Source organism: Tamandua tetradactyla, chromosome 3 (genome assembly GCF_023851605.1).
Source record: "Tamandua tetradactyla isolate mTamTet1 chromosome 3, mTamTet1.pri, whole genome shotgun sequence".
Classification (NCBI taxonomy): domain Eukaryota; kingdom Metazoa; phylum Chordata; class Mammalia; order Pilosa; family Myrmecophagidae; genus Tamandua; species Tamandua tetradactyla.
In genome coordinates, this window is record NC_135329.1 from 61,519,065 (window position 1) to 61,541,957 (window position 22,893).

The 22,893-nt window shown below is 38.8% G+C and overlaps 1 gene segment (V, D, J or C); it reads right to left on the reverse strand.

Moving 5' to 3' along the window:
• Window positions 1–1,441: 1,441 nt before the first annotated feature.
• LOC143675571 (Ig heavy chain V region PJ14-like) lies at window positions 1,442–2,028 on the reverse strand. The segment is given in 2 exon segments: window positions 1,442–1,830; window positions 1,915–2,028. Coding segments are annotated over 2 exon segments (456 nt in total).
• Between the last annotated feature and the right edge of the window lie 20,865 nt (window positions 2,029–22,893).

Genomic DNA, 22,893 nt, shown 5'->3' on the forward strand with positions numbered 1-22,893 from the left:
TCCCAAATTTGAAAGGACTGTGGAGCATTTCACTTTGAATGATAAGTTGAATGATGCCCTGAATTTATGTTTAATTTGTCTTTTATTCATGAGTATTTATTATAACTGGTTCAATACCTTCATTTTATATGTTTAATCAGATAATAGAATCTTTTGTTTTAATGGGAAGACACCAGGATTTAAACCTTGGTCTCTGGCATGGCAGGCAAGAATTGTGCCACTCAGTCACCTTCACAATGTCCTAGATTCCTTAATGATTCATAATTGTGCATACATTTTGAAATTTTTCTCCTTCATCTAAGTTTTCTAATTTTCACTTTTTACATAGACAGGCACTGGGAAACACACCTGTACTCCAGCAAAGCAGTCTAGAACTCTGCTGGTTGAGCCACTGTGGTCCCCTACATTTTTTGATGCACAGAAATTCAAAATGCTTCTGATAATCATTGTTACTTCTGTCAATGTGTCAGTTTGAAAGGATTTACGTTCCCTACAAAAGCCATGCTTTAATCTAATGGAATCTTGCAGAGGCAGTCATTTCTTTAAACCCTATTCAATGTCATATGTTGGAAACATGCATAGATTATCTCCATCTCAGGTGGTTCTTGATTAGTTTATTGGAATCCTTTAAAAGATGGAGTATTTTGGAGAATTCTTCAGAACAAGGGTCCACCAGCCAGCAACCTTTGGAAATGAAGAAGTAGAACACCCCTGGGGGAGCATCATGAGGCAAGAAGCTTGGAGGAAAGCTAGTAGGCTTTTCCTTGTTCACCATGTCCCTTTCCTTGAGAGAAACCTTGAACTTCATTGGCCTTTTTGAGTGAAGGTCACCCCTTGTTGGTGCTGTAATTTGTACATTTTTTATCGAGTTGCTCAAATGGGGATATTTTCATGGCCTTAGATCAGTAACCTTGCAACTTCTTAAATTTAACTTTTTGAAAGCCAGTCTACTTCTGGTATATTGTATTCTGGCAGCTAGAAAATTAGAATAGTCATGTTTTCAGGACCGCCATCCTCTAATTAGCCATTCAATAATTCTCGCAGTTCTTTCAGTTAAAATGTCTAGTGATTTTTTTCATTTCAATTACTGTATTTTTCAATTCCATAATGTACTTGTGTTCTTTTAAAAATAACTATCTCTTTATTGAAAATAAGTATTTGGTTAAAATTTCCAACATATGTTCCTTTGCTTCTATAATCAAGTTTTCTTTCTATTTCCAATGGAAAGTAGTAAGAGATCTGTTCCATCAAGGAACACATGTCCAGAAATGCTCTCTCTCTCTTTACTGAATAATAATAGCCCTAACCTGCAGAAGAAGGGTTCTGAAATACCCAACTGAAGACAAACTCTGCATGGTCAGAAACATCTGGGTAAAAAATGGAGCAGAAATACACAAGACATGCATTTATTAAAAAACTGGAATAGCCCGCCCTCTGGTGGTCACGAGTGTCTCCTGCAGACCTGCCCTTGCTGTCGCTGCAGGGGAAGTTTGTGTAAGGGCTCACCCTGACTTTCTCTCACTGTGTCTCTTGCACAGTAATAGGTGCCCGTGTCCTCAGTTTTCATGCTGCTCAACTTTAAGTAAACTTCATTCTTGGAGTTGTCCATGGTGATGCTGACTCGCGACTGAAGACCTGGATTATATCCTGTAGTTCCATAACCCACTATTAACCCAATCCACTCCAGCCCTTTGCCTGGAGACTGGCGGACCCAGCTCACAGCATATTCATCTAAAGAGAATCCAGAAACAGTGCAGGTGAGGGACAGGGTCTGCGATGGCTTCACCAGTCCAGGTCCTGACTCCTGCAACCGCTCCTCGGACAGGACACCTAGGAACAAAGAGAACCACAGTGAGTTCCATGGTCAGATCCATCCCCCTATTATCTTTATGTGTGAATCCCTGAGACACTCACATGTGGGAGCTGCCACCAGACAGAGGAAGAGCCACAAGGCTTTCATGTCCTTGTGGATGATGTCCATGATTCAAAGGAAATATTTCCCTGACTGATGAGAAGCCTTAATTTAAGTTCAGGCTTCTATGGTTTCATATGTTGGTCACGTGGCAATTTGCATTAGGGAGGTAACTCTGTTAGTAAAATAAAGGAAATGAGGGCAAGTCTTTCTATTAGAAGCAAAATATGAGGAGGATGCTGGTTGCACCCTGGGAGAGCACAGTCCTCTACTTGGTGTGCACCATCTGCAATCCCTGTTTGCTTTACTTTCAATCAGGAAATGTGTTGAATGAGGAAAAAAATGGGTCCTACAATAAAAAATGGCTCTGGAAATATGGTCCCTGTGCACCTTCTTTGAAGGATTATATACAGTTGGTTGGGTGCATGTTTTTATACATATATTTCAAGTATATCAACTATATAATATACTTATATTCCATAACCATGTTAGCTATTATGGATATTGGTTGATTTTTGAACTACAATGGAAAGAAAGGAATTTGCTGCCACCTTATCCACTTTGTTGATGTAATTCTTCAGTTGTTAGTTTGTGTGTTAAATTTTAGTAAGTTATCAGTGCAGCCATAAATATTCAGTGCAGCTATTAATTGTATAATCCCTCATGAGAGTCAGAGAGGACATGTGGGTGTCCTCATATCTCACCACCATGATTGTTTAGCACTACTTGCCCTCTTCCTGCTTCTCCTATGTCAGATGTGTGCAACTGGGTGTAAGTCAAAGCCACTTACTTTCTATTTCTTATCATGGAAAATGAAAGGTTCTTATGATCTCATTTCTGAATATTTCTTTCTACCTTTTTGCATCATAAAAATGTCTTGAAAACAACATAATGAAACCTGCATATGAAATAAGAGCTGTTAAAGATTAAATAATAAAAATGGTAGGAAATTCATCTTTAGCCTGTTTTCAAGTTGGTGAGGTCACAACATGGTGCCAAATGATTTTGTTTTGATGCTAAAATCACAAAGGTTTATAACATTGTCCTAGTTTACTAGCTGCTGAGATGCAATACAATATAAACTCAATGGCTTTTAAAAAGGGGAATTTAATAAATTGCAAGTTAACAGTTTTTAGGCCATGGAAATGTCCCAATTAATGCAAGTCTATAGAAATGTCCAATCAAAGGCATCAAGGAGAAGATACCTTGATTCAAGAAGGCTGATGAAGTTCAGGGTTTCTCTCTCAAGTGGAAAGGCATGTGCGAACAGTCAGGGTTCTCTCTCAGTTTGAGGGGCATATGGAAAATGTGGCATCATCTTCTAGTTTCCTCTCCAGCTCCCCAGATGGTGTTTCCCTTCCTCATCTCCAAAATGCAGTGGCTGGTGTACACTCTGCTTCATGGACCTGTGGCATTCTCTCATCCTTCTCTCCTCTCTCTGAATCTCCCACTTTCTCCAAAATGTTTCATCTTTTATAAGATTTCAGGAGACACATCTTCACCTAGTCCAGTTTAAAACCACTCTTTCTGAGTCACATCTCTATGGGTATAATCTAATGAAAGTTTACAAAATGTCATCCTGAATATAAATTAGAAGAAACAGCTACCATTATTAGGATTAAAACATGGCTTTTCTAGGGTACATGCATCCTTCAAGCCAGCACAAACAATGTTTGGGATTTAAGGAAAACTTCATAATGCCTATTACAAGGTAAGTACATGGTGCATGAGGCAATTAAAAAGTTCATGTATGGAGGTGTTCTGAAGAAATGCAGGTAGGAAAATGAATTCCACATGAAGACTTTTTTTTTTTTTTAGTTTGATGACACTGCTGGAGGCCAATTGCATGATTCATGGATGACATATGTCCACATCTCCATGTTTGGTTCACTGAGAGAAGGTTAGCATTTGGTTACACTTGTACACTTTGATTGATTTCTTGATGTATTTTGTGTTTCACATAGTTTTATAGTTTTTATTTATCAAGAAAATTACTCAAATATAGGTGCAGTAATGAAATTTCCCTTTAAGCCCAGGAACAGATTCAAGTCCAGCTTTACCAAAACCTGATGATAGAGAAGTCTTGAAAAGAATCACCAAATGCTGAAAGAGAGCTCCCTTATATGACCTCCATAAAACCCCTCACACTGACCTCTGCATTCTGTGGTTCTGAGCTCCCCCTGCACCTTTCATGATACTGACACTTGGGTCCATATTCCCAAGCTCCTTTACCCTGTCATGCTTCCATGTATCTGGGTTGCATGTTCCTGAGCTCCCCATGACCATTGCTGGTCCTGGTGCCTGGTCTCAGTGCAGCTAAGCTAACTGCTGCTCCCCCTGTCTCAGAACTGTATTCAAATGTCCTGTAAGCTTGGTCCTCCAGGGTTGTAGTCAAGGGCTCCTACTTTCATCCCTTCAATGTGAGTCCCACATAGCATATATTTATGTCCTGCACATTCAGGTTTTTGTTTGTACATGGCAGTTGGAATTGTCCTTGGCAGCTGTCATGGCAATGCGTAACTGAGCAACAGTTTTGGTCAGGATAGCTATCATAGCTGGCAAGTATCAGCAGTCATTTTTCTCATTCCTCTGGTTTCAAGCTGTTCACTGATAAGAACGACTGTGTATCAGGATAGAACGGGAAACACACTCCCTTAAAGGAGTCTCCAGATGATAAATATCTTCTCCCATGCGTTGTCTTTACTTGATCCGAGGGCTTTGTGATCATTCACGCTCACTGAAGACCACTCTGACTCAGTAATACATGGCCATGTCCATGTCTATCAGAGTGTACATTTGTGACACAGCATGTTCTAGGCCTTATCTCTTGAGATGATGAACCAGAATTTCACAGAGTCTTTGTAGTGTGTCTTTATTCCATCATTCCAGATCCCACCCATCATGAAACAGTTGTAAGTATCCCATCACATGGCTATGGAAGTGGAATCTAGAAAGTGCCAGCCAAAGTCCTGGGCTTCTTCTAAATGAAATATTACAAATGTGCTATAGCAAAGGTCTAAGGTTGAGAAAATAATGATCTCTGAGGTGTTGGAAAAATGTTACCACGAATGTAAATACCAAATTGATTGTATCATAATTATAAACACTAGTCATAGAAAAGCATCAGGTTTTAGGCCCATTTACTAATTATACAAGGGATTTCATTTCATCATACATATGGAAAGCCATTGTTGTAAAATCATTTGTTAATCTTCATATGCCCCCTATTGTGGATGTGGCTATAAATATATGGAACAGTCAGCTCTGAAGAATTTATGTTGTTCAAAAGTCCCAATAAATCAATGTCTATTTCTGCACCTGGTGTGATTTTTCATCTCAGAACAACAGCCTGTGGTTTGCAGGAATTCAGTCAGAGCTCAAATGTAGAGGGGATGCCATGGAGAATTTCAGAGACTCCCAAGCAATTCTAACAGTCCCCCAGACTCTACCATCTGTACCTGATTTTTGACAAATCCAGGCTCTAAGATGTTTGGTCATAAAATTCTGTTCATTATGAAGTGTTGTCTAAAGAGAAACTTTGGTTTGATATTTATGAGGTACAGACATCACAATACAAGAAGAGATATAAGACTAAATTTTAAGAAATGTGAGCAGGCATCAATACAATTATTAAGATTGACAGGTACAGTAAAAATTGAATTTATGTCCTCAATGTCCACTTAATTTTCAAAGTGTGAGAAAATGATATTCGGGGATTCTGTGTTTTTATATACAGCCATGCAAATGTCATTTATATACACATGTACTTTAATAGGCATTGAATAGTTTTTCTTTCTGTTGTAGTTTACAAAGGCAGTTGATTAATTAAATTCATTCAAATTCAATGTGACATTTCCTTCAGGATGCATGATCCAAGAACTAATTTATCTAAGAGTAGAGGATATACTGAGGGAGATGAGGGCTCTCAAAACTCCTTTCAGTGCCAGATTCCAGGAACACTGGCACATGTAGGGATTCGGTCCATATTTGTGCTGAGTGTTAGAGCCAATCAAATAAATGTTGCTCTTCTCAGTTATGAATAACGATTTTCTCTCACTGTCCACAACTTCTCCCCAACTGGTACCTGAAGAATTCTCATTCATTTGTCCATTCTGGTGGAGGGAAAGTCCTTGAGAAAATTCTGGTGATCATGCAGTTCTCAAAGGCTGAGTTGGGAGAGAATCCACTTCTGTGAATACACCATTCTATGAAGCCAGCTGTGCATGGATGATGAAGAACTTGGTAAGCCTTGAAAATTCCATGAGCATGTGCCCATTCCCAGAGTACATTTGTTGTAAAGTGGTGCTTTGATGATAAGCAATGGTGTGTGGAATACCGTGGCAGGGAATAAAACACTCCATAAGTGCACCCTGTCTACAATATGAGGTGCATCAACATTCTCCACTGGAGACTAACTGAAAGGTTAAGATAATGAATGAGGGTGTGCTCTACAAGGAATAAACAAAGTCCACCATGCCAAATATACTGACTCGATATTCCACAACCAGAGCAGAGAATTGATATGCTATTCCTTGGATGAGGGACTGGAATGGATGTGTAGCATGTGTTATGATAGGAAAGTATTTTTACCACCTGTCCTTCGAGAGTTGTGTCATGGATGTGGGGCATGATGTGACTTACTGTCATTTGGAATTTAGTTTGTCCTCCAGAAAACCTAGTAAATAGCCAGGAATGGTACAGAACAACAGCTGTGGGAACACTAGTGACTGCACATACTGTATACACTAATATGAACCCATTGGAAAGGCTTAGAATGCATAAAAATCTCAAAGTCCCCCCCCACTGCAGAGTACAGTGCCCTTTTGACACAGGCACAGCAGGCTGGTTCCCCAATAGAAAAAGAAGCAGTCCTTACTAGCACCAAAGCGTAAACTCAACTGAGCTCTAATTGTGTTATTTATTAGCAAATATTGAGTAATCAAGATAGGTCCTATGCACAGATAAATCTGGAATAAACAATAAAGATGCATGAGTTTTTTCTTTGGAAGAGAGGGAGCAGGACTGACAGAAAAAATTAAAGGGAGTCTTTGTGGTTGAAAAACAGTTAGTCTCCAAATTAAGGAGCACATATTTCTTGGGGATATATGCAGTCACTTATGAACATAAACTCTTGATTGACAAATATGAGGAGTGGAGATACAGCTCTGAAAAGACTGTTTTTTTTTTTCTTTTTCTCCTCTGTAATGGCTCATTAGGTAGAACTGGAAGCGATGCACCTCCCTCCATCACTTCCCCAGTCAAAGGAAGAATTAAGCTTTTCTGAGAGACAAAGTGACTACTCAGGTGAAAGAAGACTACTCAGGTGAAAGAAGTTAATTCCCTAAAAAATATAACTTCCCAAAGAAAAAAGCGGGAGGTGCAAATGTAGTTCAGTGGCAGAATTCTTGCCTGCCATGCAGGAGACCTGTGCTTGTTTCCCGGTCCATGCACTTTCCACCCAATACAAACAAACAAACAAATTCCACAAATTGTATTGCAATAACAAGATATTCACATGGAGAAACAATGAAATGTGATCACAGCAAAAAAAAAAAAGATTAAAACGTGAGGTCTAACTTAAAGTGTAATCCTAACTTCAAGTAATTCAAATATCAAAGAGTGGAAAACTGATGTAATTAAAGCCATCCTACAACCTCACCTCTGTCTCAACTGTGCATCCATGAGGGAAAATCTGCTGAAATTAAAGGCACCACAACACTAAATACCGGTGGGAAGCCACAGGCAGACAAACCCCACATTCTTGCCAGGATAGCAAAATCACAGAATCTAGAGGCTTTGTAGGAATGTGTATCAACGTGTTGGGTCTCCCCCTCAAGGAAAACTGATACTAGCTACTCCTCAGTCGCTTGCTGATGGACTCTCTGCTTCTCGTCACTATGTCCTTCGGCTCTCTCCAAATCTCTCTCATTCTCCAAAATGTTTCCTCTTTTATACGACTTCAGAAACCAATCAAGGCCCACCCAAATTTGTGAATACATGCCTCCACCTAACCCAGTTCAACAACCATTCTTGATTAAATCCATCTCTAGGGAAATGATCTGATTACATTTTCAAGGGTACAATGCTGAATAGGGATTAGAAGAAGTAGCTGCCATTGCAAAATGGGATTAGGATTAAAACATGGCTTTTCTAGGGCACATACATCATTTCAAACTAGCACACTTAAATGTCAGGAAAATATATGAGTCATACAATGATAATTGAAGATATGGCCCATTCAAAGGACAGTTCAACACTTCAAATGTGTTACAGGAGCTGAAACAACTAATTCAGGATGTTTGAACAACATAGGAAAATTTCATGAAAACACAAACCAATGAGTTGAGGGAGGATATAAAGAGACATTGGAGAACAAAAAGAAGAGTTCAAAATTTTGAAAAAACAAACCTCAGAGCATACGGAAATGAAAGGCACAATATGAAAGAAAAGAAAAAAGAAACAATGGAAACTTACAACAATAGATTTGAACAGGCAGAAGGAAGAAATTGAGAAGTAGAGGGCTGGACCTGTGAAATCCAACACACAACAGAAAAGAATGGAAAATACAAGCAGGGTCTCAGGGAATTGAATGACAACCTGAAGCACATGAATACATGTGTTGTGGGTGTCCCAAAGGAGAAGTGAAGGAAAAAGGAGGAGAAACACTAATCTAGGAAATAATCACTGAACATTTCCCATCTTGTATGAAAGACACAAAATTTCAAATACAAAAAGTGCAGCATTTCCCATATATAGGAGACAAAAAAGACATTCTCCAATATGTTTACTACTCAGATTGTCAAATGTCAAAGAGAAAGAGAGAATTTTGAAAGCAGCAACAGAAAAGCAATTTGTTACACACAACAATAGCCCAATAAGTGTATGTGTAGGTTTCGCAGCAGAAGCCATGGAGGTGAGAGGGCACTGGTATGATATATTCAAGAATCTAAAAGAGAAAAGCTGCCAACCAAGTGTTCTATATCTGGTTGGCCATGGTGACTCAGTGACAGAATTCTCACCTGTCATGTCACAGACCTGGGCTCGATTCCAGGCACCAGCCCATGTAAAAAAAAAATCTATATCAAGCAATATTGTACTTCAAAAATAAGGGGATGATAAAAATATTTATACAAACAATTATTCATAGAATTTGTGACTAAGAGGCCAGTTCTTCAAGCAATACTAAAGGGATCACAACAGCCTGATAGAAAAATGCTGCAGAGAGAGGTTTGGAGAAGAGTGTAGAAATGAACACTATCTGTAAGGTTAAAGGATGAAAAAATTAGATATGACATATAAAATCCAAAAGACAAAATGGTAGAAGAAACTACTACCTCTACAGTAATTAGAATGAATATTAATGGGTAACTCCCCAATCAAAAGACATATACTGGCAGAATGAATTCAACAACAGGGCTGATCTACATGCTGTTTACAGAAGACTCGTTTTAGACCTCAGGACAAAAATGATTGCAGGTGAAAGATTGGGAAAAGATATTTCATGCAAACAACAATCAGACAAGAGGAGTAACTATACTAATACCAAGAAATTAGTCTTCAAATGTAAAACAATTAAAAGAGACAAAGAGGACACTAAGTACCAATAAAAGGATCAATTCAACAAGAGGACATAACAATCATAAATATATATGCACCGTGTGAGAATGTTCCAAAGTACATGCGGAAAATACTGATAACACTGAAGGGACAAATAGACATCTCTACATACTAGTTGGGGACTTCAATTTCCCACTCTCCTCAACGGATAGAGCATCTACACAGAGGATCAATAAAGAGAAGTAGAATTAACAGACTTTTTCACAACATTAAAACCCACAGTTGCAAGATACACATTTTTCTCAAGTGCTCATGGACCACTCTCAAAGATTGACTATTTGTTGAATCAAAATCTAAATCTCAATAACTTAAAAAAATATGAAATCATGCAAAGCACTTTCTCAGGTCCTCAAAGAATGGAGTTGGAAATTAAAAACATGCAGAGGATCTGAAAATTTAGAAACATATGGAGACTATACAATATATTCTTCAAAATAAGCACATTAAAGAATAATTACTAGAGAAAAAGGAAATACCCCTAGGGAAATGAAAATGAAAACACTACATATCAAAGTTTATGTAATTCAGCAATGGTAACGTTAAGAGGGAGATGTATCACCTTAAATACCGATGTTAAAAAAAGAAGAGCAAAAATAGAGAAATTAATTGTTCACTTGGAATAACTAGAGAAAGAACAGCGATCTAATTGAAAGCAAACAAAAGTAAAGAAATAATGAACATTGAAATAGAACAAAATGGAATTGACAATATGAAAACAATAGAGAAAATTAAAAAAAAGAAGAGGGTTATTTCAGAAAAATCAATAACATTGAATTACCCTAAGATAGATTGACAGAAATAAAGAGAGGATGCAAATAAATAAAAATAGAAATTAAAAAGGAGACATGGCTATTACCCCTGTAGAATTAAAAGTTGTAATGAGAGGATACTATGAGCTACTACTATATGCTAACAAATTAGATATGGTAGTTGATATTGACAACTTTATAGAAAGACATAAATAACCATCATTGACTCCAAAAGAAATAAATTACCTCAACAAAACAATCAAAATTAAAGAGATGAATCAGTCATCAAGAAACTCCAAAAAAGAAAATTGCAAGACCAGATGCCTTCACAGGTGAATTCTACCAAGCATTCAAGAAAGAATTAGTATGAATCCTTCTCAAAATTCTAAAAAATTGAAAAGGAAGGGAAGCTATTTGATTCATTTCATGAAACCAACATCATCTTAATGCCAAAGTCAGACAAAGATACTAAAAGAAAAAAAAAATACAGACCAACCACTTTATGGAACATAGATGTAGAACTCCTGAACAAAACACTTGCAAATTGAACCCAGCAGCACATTAAAATAATTTCACACCATGACCAAGTGGGATTTATTTCACATGTGTAGGGATGTTCAAAATAAGAGAATTAATTAATGTAATACAACTATCAACAAATCAAAGCAGAAAAACTAGATAATCATCTCCATTGATGTAGAAAAGGAATGTGACAATATTTAACATCCTTACGTGATGTAAACACTTGAAAAGATAGGAGTAGAAGGAAATGTCCTCAACATCATAAAGGGAATATATGAAAAATCCACAGCTAACATCACGCTCAGTAGGTAAAATTGAAAGCTTTCACTCTAAGATCAGAAACAAGATGCAGATGTGCACTGTTTCCACTGTTATTCAAGCTAGAACAATTAGGCAAGAAAAAGAAATAAAAGGCACCCAAATTGAGAAGAAAGAAGTAAAATATTCACTGTTTGCACCTGACATGACACTATATGTAGAAAATCAAGAAAAAGTCTCCAACAATGCTGCTAGAAATAATAAGCTAGTTCCCCAAAATAGCAGGGTACAAGATCAACACCAAAAATCAGTAGTGTTTCTATAAACTAATAATGAGCAACCTGAAGAGGAACTCAGGATAAAAAGTCCACTTACATTAGCAACCAAAAGAATCTAATATTGTGGAATAAATAACAAAAGATCTACATGCAGAAAAGTATAAGGTATTGCTAAAATAAGTTATGAAAGACCTGAAGGGCATACTATGATCATGGATTTGAAGGCTACATATAGTTAAATATTAATTCTATCCAAATTGACTTATAGATTCAATGTAATACTAATTGAAATTACAAAAGCCTACTTTGCAGAAATAGAAAAAGGAATAACTAAATTTATTTGGAGGGAATGGGTGCCCAGAATAGCTAGAAATTACTTGAGAGAGACAAATGAAATGAGAGGTGTCAGACTATCTGACTTTAAAGTATATTATGAAGCTACAGTGGTCAAAACAGCGTGATACTGACATAAAGAGATATACTGAACAATGAAATTGAGTAGAATACTCAGAAATAGACTGTCTCATGTATGTACTATTGATTTTTGATAAGGCAATCAAGGTACCTCATCTGGGACAGTGTAGCATCTTCTATAAATAGTGCTTGGAGGAGTGGATATCCATAAAGAACGAAACAGTATTCATATATGGCACCCTATATAAAATGAATTCAAAATAAATCAAAGAACTAAATATTAACATTAAAAACATAGAACTTTCACAATAAAATACAGGGAAATATCTTAAAAATCTTGAAGTAGAAGCCAGTTTCCTAGACCTTATACCCAAAACACATGCATTGAAAAAACAAATAGATAAATGGGAATTCTTCAAATTTAAACATTTTTGTGCATGAAAGAACTTTGTCAAGAAAGTAAAAAGTCAACCTACACAATAACAGTCAATATTTAGGAATCAAATTTCTGAAAATGGTTTAGTATCCAGAATATATAAAGAGAGTTTTCAACTCAAGAACAGAAAGTAAAACAACCTAATTTAACATGGTAAAATGACATGAACAGACACTTCTCAGAAAAGTAACTAGAAATGGCTTAATAACAAATGAAAACATCATCAACTTCACTGGGTATAAAGGAAATGCAAATCAAAACCAGAATGAAATCTCATCTGACATGCCCTAGAATGGACATTATCACTAAAAAATGAAAATAGCAAGTGCTGGACAGGACATGGAGGAAAAGGCAATGTATCCACTGTGATGAGAGTGTAAATTGGGACAACCACTCTGGAAGGGGGTCTGGCAGTTATACAGGAACCTAAGTATAGAATTGCCATATGATCCAGAAATACCATTACTAGGTATATATTCAGAGGACCTGAGGGCAAGGACACAAACAGACCTTTGCTCACCAATGTTTATAGCAGCATTATGTATAATTGCCAAGAGATGGAAACAGCCCAAATGTTGCTTAATTGATGTGTGGCTAAACAAGCTGTGATATATACACACATATAATTAAATATTATGCAACTGTTAAAAAGAATGAACTCATGAAACATGTAAGAACTTGATTAAACCTTGAGGACAATATGCTTTGAGAAATTATCCAGAAACAAAAAGGACAAGTATTGTATGGTCTCTTAATATGAACTAACATTAATGAGTGAACTTTGAGAATTGAAGTTAAGAACAGAGGTTGTCAGGACATAGAAATAAGGTAGAGTTTTGGCAATTGGTGCTGAAAGAATACTGATTGTGCACCAGGACTGATTGTAAAAATTCAGAAATGGAAAGCACAATACTATGTAATAGTAGCACAATAATATAAGCACACTGGATAAAGCTCAATGTGAGCATGATTGAGGGAACATGATGGTGACCCATATCAAACCAGAAGGAAAGCTAGAGGATGAAGACTGAGATGGTATAGATTATGAATGCCTAGGGTGGACTGTTCAAGTTTGCTAGCTGCTGAGTGCAATATACCAGAAATGGAATGGCTTTCAAAAAGGAGAGTTTAATGAGTTGCTAGTTTACAGTTCTACAGCTGAGAAAATGCCCAAATTAAAACAAGTCTATAGAAATGTCCAATCAAAGGCACCCAAGGAGAGATACTTTGGTTCAAGGATGCTGATGCAGTTCATGGTTTCTCTCTCAAGTGAGAAGGCACATGGTGAACAGGGTCAGGGTTTCTCTCTTGGCTGGAAGAGCTCATGGTGAACATGGCATCATCTGCTAGCTTTCTCTCCTGTATTCCTTTTATGAAGCTCTCTGGGAGGTGTTTTCCTTCTTCATCTTCAAAAGTCAATGGCTGGTAGACCCTCTGATTCTCATGGCTAAATCATTCTCTGCTCTCTCAGAAATCTCCTTCATTCTCCAAAATGTTTCTCTTTTATAGGACACCAGAAATTAATCAAGACCCACCCAAATGGGAGGATACATGCTATCACCTAACCCAGCTTAACAACCTCTCTTGAATAAATCACATCTCCAGGGAGATGATCTAATTACAGTTTCAAACATGCAATGCTGAATAAGGATTAGAAAAAATGGCTGCCTTTACAAAATGGGATTTTGATTAAAATATGGCTTTTCCAGGGTCCATGTATGCTGTCAAACCAGACCTTGGGCAATGATGTTGAAGAATGTACATATTAAAAGGCATTTTCATAAATGAAATCAAATTAATGTCAAAATTGCAGGGTGTTAAAAATAAATGGCATAAGGGGAAATGTACAATCAAGGCAATCTAGGGTCTATAGTCAATAGTAACCTTGTAATATTCCTCCACTGACTGTAACAAAGGCATGATGTGAAAACTAAATGTCCACAGACATAGTGGTATGGATTCTTGTAATGGAAATAACTTCATATACACTATGGTGGCAAAGGAATATGTATAGACTTATACTGGACTGTATAATATATGAATAAAACTGTTTAAAATATGAATAGAGAGAACCAAGTGCTGCAGAGAATTTTAAGGAAAAGATGCACTTATTCACTGTTGGAAAGGAAACTGAGCATTGCAACCCCTTGGAGGGCAGTGTGATGATTCAAGAGGAGGCTAGGGGTGGGTTTGCCATGGGATCCTGATACCCCAATGCTGAGTATTTACCTGGAGGAACTGAGTATGCAGATATGTATGGACATTTGCACACTGGTGTTTGTGGCAACAGTGTTCCAAATCCACAATGGAAGGATGTGGCATAAGGGTCCAACGACTGAGGAATAGATAAGGGAAATATGGTATACACATATAATTGATACTGAATGGCCACAAACAGGAATGAAGTTGTGAGGCATACAACTTGGTGTATGAACTTTAAGAACTGCATGTTGAATGAAATGTCAGAACAAAAATGCAAATATTATCATGCCTCAATCTTATGGACTAGCCATAATATAAAAAGTTGGTAAAATGAAATTCAAAGCATGAGTTATGAGGTTGGGGCCTATTGCAATGGGTCCTAGATTGTAGGCTCTTACAGTAGTAATGCATATTCAGGAGTTGCAATTGTTATTTCTAAATTCTGAGATACTGAGCTATTTGTTTATAACCTGGTTGATCCTAGAAAATTTGGTATTCATATGATAACTGAGATTAAGAGGTAAAAGCTCTGAAGCTATGAAAGTCAGCAGTACTCCATAGAGAAACTGTTTTAAAAGTTGAAAAAGTTATCTAAGTTAGTGTAGAGCTATAAATGAAACTTATTGGGATGACTAAGGAAAATCAAAACGCAAGGTAAATATTGATATCATCCATATTTTAAAACTTCAACTCTGTGTGATTCCAAAGAGAGAGATGTTTATTTGGTTCAAAATTTATATTTGGGTTAGTGCATTGACTAATTTAACTTGTATGGTTAGTTTAGTTGAACACAATAAGTAAATAGAATCTTGAATAGAGTGTGAGATTTTGTTGGCTTTTTCAAGATTACTGGCACGCTCTGATATAGCTCACAGTATTGTGGGCATTGATTAAAGAAGCAATAGCAACGTTCCCCTGGGTGACTGGGGAGAGAGGAGGAAATATTCATTTCCCCATTTGAAGAATTTCTGATATTCTCACAAACAGTGGAAACAAACAAATCAATAGGCAAAGCCCTTGATCTTGGGATTCACCCCTGTGAAACATATTCCTGCAAAGGATAGGCTCGTCTTTTTAAAATTAGGCCTAAGAATCACCCCAGAGAATCTCTTTTGATACTCAGATATGGCCTTTCTCCCTAAGTCAACTTGACAGGTAAATTCACTGCCCTCCCCATGATGACACTCAGGGATGTAAATCTCCATGGAAATGTAGGACAGATTTCCAGGTATAAGCCAGACCCAATGTTAAGGTATTATGAAAGCCCACAAAAAAAGAAGAGAGCAATGAGAGGCAATAAAGTTTCAGTGTTGGAGATATTTCACACTGAGTTCAGAGGCTATCTTGGAGGTTATTCTTTTGCATTATATAGGTATCCCTTTGTAGTCATGGTGTATAGGAGAGACTGGGGGGAAATACCTGACACTGTTGAGTTGTGTTTCTGTAGGATTGACTCTTGAAGATGATTGTATGAAGTCATAGCTTTTCAATGAGAGTCTGTGATTTGAAAACCTTGTGTCTGATGCCCATTTGTCCAGGGTATAGACAGATGAGTACAAAAATATTGGTAAAAATGAGTAAATACTAGGGGGTATAAAGCTAAAATATTTTGAGTAGATGGGAATTCTAGTGGTCAGTGAGAAGGAGGGAAAATGAATCTGGTATGTATGAGTTTTTTCTTTCTTCTCTTTTTTTTCTGGAGTGATGCAAAAGTTCTTAAATGATCATGGTGATGAACACACAACTATGTGACTGTATTGTGAACCACTGATTGTACACCATGAATGGAATGTATGTGTATGGAGATTTGTCAATAAAATATTTTTTAAATGTTGTCGATATGTCAAAAAGCAAGACCAAGTGCCGTTTTGCCTAGTTTTTAAAACAGCTACTGCCAAGATCAGAGCCATGTATTACTCTCCAAAGATACACAATAAGGGGGAATCTGTTTGAACCAGTACACAAGTGTCTCTTGCAGGGAGGAAGGAAAGGGATAACCTGTGTGGGGCATTAGGTCACACTATGCCTGGGGCCTGGCTCAGTAATAAGTGCAGAGGGATGTTGTGGAATGAATGACTTCCTGGCAAAGTCCATGCTTCCTTTTCATTCAACAAATATTTCATGAAAGACCTGATTGTCCTTAACTGTATGTATTTTATTTATTACTAAACACAGAAATAGTAACAATTATGGACACTCATTCATACGCACATGGACCATTCATTGTTTTTTTACAATGAATGACTATAAAACACAAAGTGGCCAAGTGGCAGTCTTGATTTTCAGTTCAATTGAATCACTGCTGTGTCTTTTTCTAAGGGCACTCAAAGTTTCAGGAATAAGCACTTTAGACCAGCAGCGTTTAAGGTTTCAGGGAAAAAAGTAAATTTTTAAAGTGGATGACTAGGGATGATAATTAGTGGTGCCAGCCAAACTCCAGACTTTGATTCCTGGACCCATGAATCCTTGCTATGGAAGACCCAGCACCATATTTTGGATGCTTTCTCAGAATATACACAGCCTCCTAGTTGGTATCATAATTGGGTCTTATGCAGGCCATTTCATCATTCTAACAATCCAGCTGTCTCTGGATGATAGGACACATGGTAAATCCATAAAATTCCATAAACATGTGCCCAAACTGTCTGAAGTGTGTTCCTTCATCAGAAGCAATGCTATCTGGAAGAACATGGAGGTGGATAAGGCATTCCATAAGTCCACAGGTGATAATTTTTTAAGGAAGTATTGCATGCATGAACATAAACCCATATCTGGAGTATGTCTTTATGCCAGTTGAATAAATCAATGTACATCTGCCCAGTTCTCCTGCCAAGTCAAATGAACACCCAGCTGCAGTGCAAGAATTTCCACCCACTGGGAGGATTTTTGCTCGTAATTGTCCTTCAGGGACATCCCAGAAAAAGGCTGTAATGCTACATCTCTAAGCTTGCAGATGATACCTGCATATTGCAAAGAATCATCTATAAACCAGGACCAAGTCTTCTCTTTCTCAATCAACTGACTGTAAGGAGGCACCCAAAAGGCCATACTCTATGCTGGATAAGAGAAATCAGTGTAGCAAAGTGGGGACCCTGTTCATGTGGGCCACTTCCTCTTGTCACTTACCTGGCCTTCAGGACCTGTTTGAACACTATCTTTTGTATACCATTTCCATTTTACAATGGAGAGTTGCAATGCATGTCCAAATTTATGGCTTCATGGGTCAGAAAATGCAGCACCCAATGGGCAACAAAGATCTCATCGAAAATTGAGGGACCGTAGTTAAGCATATAGTCTCTATTAAAGCCCATTCAGAGGATAAACACTACCTCTCAAAAGGACACTAGTTATCTGCAGAGGGTGGCAATGCTTTACATCAAAACCATAAGGGTCTGCATTGTGATTCTTTATTTGGGGCCTGCCAACGTCTTCAGACAGCATCTCTATTTTCCACTGATATTTACAGCACCAAAATATCTGCTGGATCACATGGCCAAATGGCAGAGCATCGTGCCCAGAGCATCTGGGCTTTTGCAGACTCTCCTCTTGTACTGGTCCCATTCAAAACTAGCAGCTTTTCTCTTCACTTGGTAAACTTGCCAAAGTACCACACTCCAACGAGGAAAACCCTGTCTATAAGTCTCAACAGGGCAACTAGGCACTATACCTCATTTTGGGCTTAGTAAGTGCCTGATGCAGCAGCTTATCCTTCATTTTAAAAAGGACAGATTGACATGGTCCACATCAGGGGACGATAAGAAATTTCAGTGAGTTAGAAGGCCCTGTATTCTTGTTTGAATTATTTCCCCACCTCTGACAAACAAAGCCCTTACCAATATGTTTAGAGTAGTTGAAAATTCTTGCTAATATGTCCAATCAACCTGATATCATCAATATAATTGACCAACTTGGTGTCCTGTGAGAGGGAAAATATAATCCTGATCCCTGCAGACAAGGTTATGACATAAGACTGGAGAATTGATATTCTCCTGAGTTGGGAGAGGGATGGTATACTGCTGGTACACATTTAAGCAGGTTTGAATACTGGAATTACATGTAGCTAATAATTAGTTTACCTATCTGTCCTTACCATGGTGCTTCTGAAGCTATTCACAATACCATCTAGTATCAGATAATGTTTTGCTGGACTGACCTTAGATTACATATGCATTTAGTAAACTACTACCCAATATTTCATTCCACTCTCCTTCCCTCAGCCTCAAAATTGCATTGTGGTCTCCCTTAGCCCTCACCTTCCCCTCCCTGCATATTCTCTACACAGTTGTCTCCTCAAAAACCTTTATGCTATTTCTCATTTTAGACATTAACATTTGTAAAATTTAATGACATTAATTGAATTCACAGTATTGTGCTACTACTTATTACCCATTTTAATCACCACTGACATTGAAGACTCACCCATTCTCTTCACTTTATCCCCACATCTGGACAGGCTGTTAAGAAAACCTTCTATCTGTGCTTGTTCTGATGGCACTGATGGTAAATCTAAAACTACTGAATATGAGAATGTTCTCTCTGTCCCACCACAAGCCACCATAAAGTTCCAAATCACACACTGCTCTGTTCAGTCTACCCAGCCCTCTTTGTGTACAGACTGCTCTCTCTGGGAGTCCCTCTGTAGGTAATGCAATTTCTCTCCATTTCTATTTTTCCATGTTGGCACATTATGTTTCTATGACGTGTCCATGAAAACTGGCAGTGTGATCAGAATCCCTAGAAGATTACAACCCCAGTGCAATGACTTCTGTGTCTTACTTTGGGTCAAGAACTGAATCTGCCATCTGGAGAGAAGCAAGTCCATTTTACTAGTTCCTGCTGGCTGGTTCGTTTGTTTGAAGTATTATAGATACTCTTGCAATGTTGTGATATGATGACCCTCTGTTATATATGTAAATATTGTAAGTCAGAAGTTCTATAATTCATTGGTATTTAGGAACAGGAGTACTGAATATAGATTCGCCCTTATGTGGCCCATGGTTGTGCATTTTGTCCTAAACCCATCTTCAGGTTTAGAATGAATCTCATGCTGTGATTCCAGCACAGGCTCTGATTGTATGACTCAGGGGATTGACTCTTGCTCTGTGAACATTTGCTCAGGGACTCATCAAGGCACTGCCCTCTGGTTCTGCAGAGATCTCAGTGGGAGCCTCAATCTGTTTTGCCACTCAGATCCACTGCCTGTAGCACCTGTGGAGGAAGAAAAGTCTGTATCAAAGATCTGGGTTGCTGTGGGCCATGGTAATAAAGGTGCAGCACTCACTGGGTCTCCTATATGTGCTTCTGCAGATTAATATACTGTTGATTCTGTGCTGAGGATATCTCTATGAACTTAGGAGTCACAACAATGAAATTTTTATGAAAAAAACACTAAATCCAATGGAGAAAACTCACATCACTTTTCACAAGAGTATCTCCTCTAAATCCATCCCTACAGGCTTTTGAATAGTATAAAAACTTTTGGAAATTATTTGAGGGAAATTTCTGAACAGTGTGACCCCTCTTGGAATAGAAACAATAATGGAAAGCCCACGAGTGAAGCTAACCTTGAAAGAATGCATTTATATGTTCACAGTCACGTAGATGGTAGCCCTATTGAGTACGATATGAGTCATTACCAAATTCATTCTAATCATTTAAACAAACAGAGTTTATGGACTAAATGGCTTCTTTCTGAGAGCCAGGGGACCACAAAAAAGGGCATACAGGCAAATATAAAATATATGTAGCTTGCACTGCAGAGAAGCTAGTGTCTGGACTCACACTGCCATCCCTTCACAAGTATTTCCCATAGTACTACACGGCAGGGTCCTCATCAGATGCAGACTGAGCTGCAGGAAAAGCTGGTTCTTGGAACTGCCTCTGGAGTGAGAATCTTCTACAGAGCAATGGTTATTTGTTATGTTAGCATCATCATCAATGCGTCCCACATGTTGAAGCCCCTCCTGGACTGGAGGATCCAATTTCTACAGTAATGACCAATTGCAAAAGGAGAAGGATGGGATGTCACCACCTCTGGACCTGATTCATGCAATTGCACCTGGGACAGACACCTGGAAATAGGAAACACTCTGAATCACTGACTTCATAGAGCTCATTTCCATCACACAATCCCCAAATCCTAGGATATGCTCAGAGTTGAAATTTCCCACAATAGGAGGATATACCAACATTATTCAAAAGGAAAAAGAAAACCTTTTCTCTTCACGTATGTGTGACATAATTGTATCACCCCATCTAATAGCATTAGTATTTATAAGAGATATCAAAAAAGAACAGAATCCTTGTCCCTTACACCACAAAGGATGAGGCTGCTCCTGAGGCCATGTGAGCCTTTCCTTCATCCTCCTTCCACGTGAGGACTTCAATCCATACATGAGGGTAGGAGAAGGTTCTTTGATTGCTGTTTGGAAGAGATTAATTTAAGCTAATTGGCTTCATGTAATTGGCAGAAAATAGATTTGTTTACACTTCTATCCAAAAAACAGAAGGACAGGGAATATACATGTGTTTGTATGTATCTATTTGTAGATGTATTTAGTAATACTTTAAAAAACACAAACAAACAAACAGCACTTTTCTAAAACCATGGATAGATAGTCGAATTCTTAGAAAAGAAGCAGTGGCCATTATATGGAATTTACATGTTGGGGAGCGTGTTGGTTTGAAATCATGTATGGACCCTAGATAAGCCATGTTTTAATCCTATCCCATTTTGTAAAGGGAGCCGTTTCTTTTAATTCCTACTCGGTATTGAATGTTTGAAACTGTAATTAGACCATCTCCCTTGAGATGTGATTTAATCAAGAGTTTTTGTTAAACTGGATTAGCTGGAGGCATGTCCCCACACATTTGGGTGGGTCTTGAGAATTTTCAGGGTTCCTATGAAAGAGGAAACATTTTGGAGAATGAAGGAGATTCAGAAGGAGCAAAGGAGAACAACATGGACGTGAGAAGCGGAGTCCACCAGCCAGTCACCTTTAGAAATGAAGAAGGAAAATGTCTTCTGGGGAGCTTCGTGAAACAGGATGCCAGGAGAAGAAGTTGGCAGATGATGCCATGTTTGCCATCTGTCCTTTCAGCTGAGAGAAGGATTCTGACTGTGTTCACCAGGTGCCTTTCCAGATGAGATAGAAACCCTCACTGTGTTCGCCATGTGCCTTCTCCCTTGTGAGAGAAACCCTGAACTTCATCGGCTTACTCGAACCAAGGTATCTTTCCCTGGATGCCTTTGATGGGACATTTGTATAAATTTGCTTTAACTGGGACATTTTCCCAACCTTAGAATGGTAAACAAGCAACTTATTAAATTCCTCTTTTAAAAAGCCATTCTGAGGAGGGGCCAAGATGGCGGCTTAGTAAGGTATGTGCATCTTAGTTCCTCCTCCAGAGTAACTACTAGGTGAACAGAAACAGTGCAGAACAGCTCCCAGGGCCACGGCAGGGAATGGACACACAGCATACCCCAGTCTGGACTGGCTAGTCTGACTGCAACACTCTGCTGCGGTGATATCTCCGAGCAGTGCGCAATTCCCCAAGCTGCGGCAGCTGTGGCAGCCGGAGCTCCTCCCTCCCTCCTTTCTGGGCCGGCTGAGAGTCTCGGAGAGGCAAGTTTCCCAAGCCACGGTGACCAGCGCCCCCTCTTTTGCTGGCGGGTTCCTGGACTGGCTATGAGTCTTGGATCAGAGGGCTACCCAAGCCATGGCGGGCAGCACCCCTTTTTTGGGCGGCTTCCAGGACCGGCTACGAGTCTCGGATCAGAGGACTATCCAAGCCGCGGTGGCCGGCGACCGGTGTCCCTCCCCCATGGACGGCTTCCTGGTCCGGTGGTGAAATCCCCGGGCCGCTGTGGCCGGCGACCGACGCCCCTCCAGGGAGAGGAAGGAATTTCCGACAGTGGCAGGGACTGGGTCCAACCAAACACCAATAGGGGAATTAATAAGGAGCCACAGGGTCCCCTCAAGCCACGGCGGCTGACATCCCCACCACGCACGGCCCCCCGGACCAACTGAGAGAATTGGATCAGAAATCCCCCAGGTCGCGGAGAAGGGTGACGGGGGGATCCCTTCCAAACACGTGAGACAAACGTGTGCCACGAGTGCCACCTACTGGGCAGGATAAGAAAAAGAGAACCCAGAGATTTCACAGAAAAATCTTACAAATTGTTGGGTCTGTCACCCAGGGAAATCTGACTAAACGCCCAGACGCCAGCAGAAGATAACGGTCCACGCCCAGAAGACTGAGAATATGGCCCAGTCAAAGGAACAAACCAGTAGTTCAAATGAGATACAGGAGCTGAGACAACTAATGCTGAATATATGAACAGAAATGGAAAACCTCTTCAAAAATGATATCGATAAATTGAGGGAGGACATGAAGAAGACATGGGCTGAGCAAAAAGAAGAAATAGAAAAACTGAAAAAACAAATCACAGAACTTATGGAAGTGAAGGATAAAGTAGAAAAGATGGAAAAAACAATGGATACC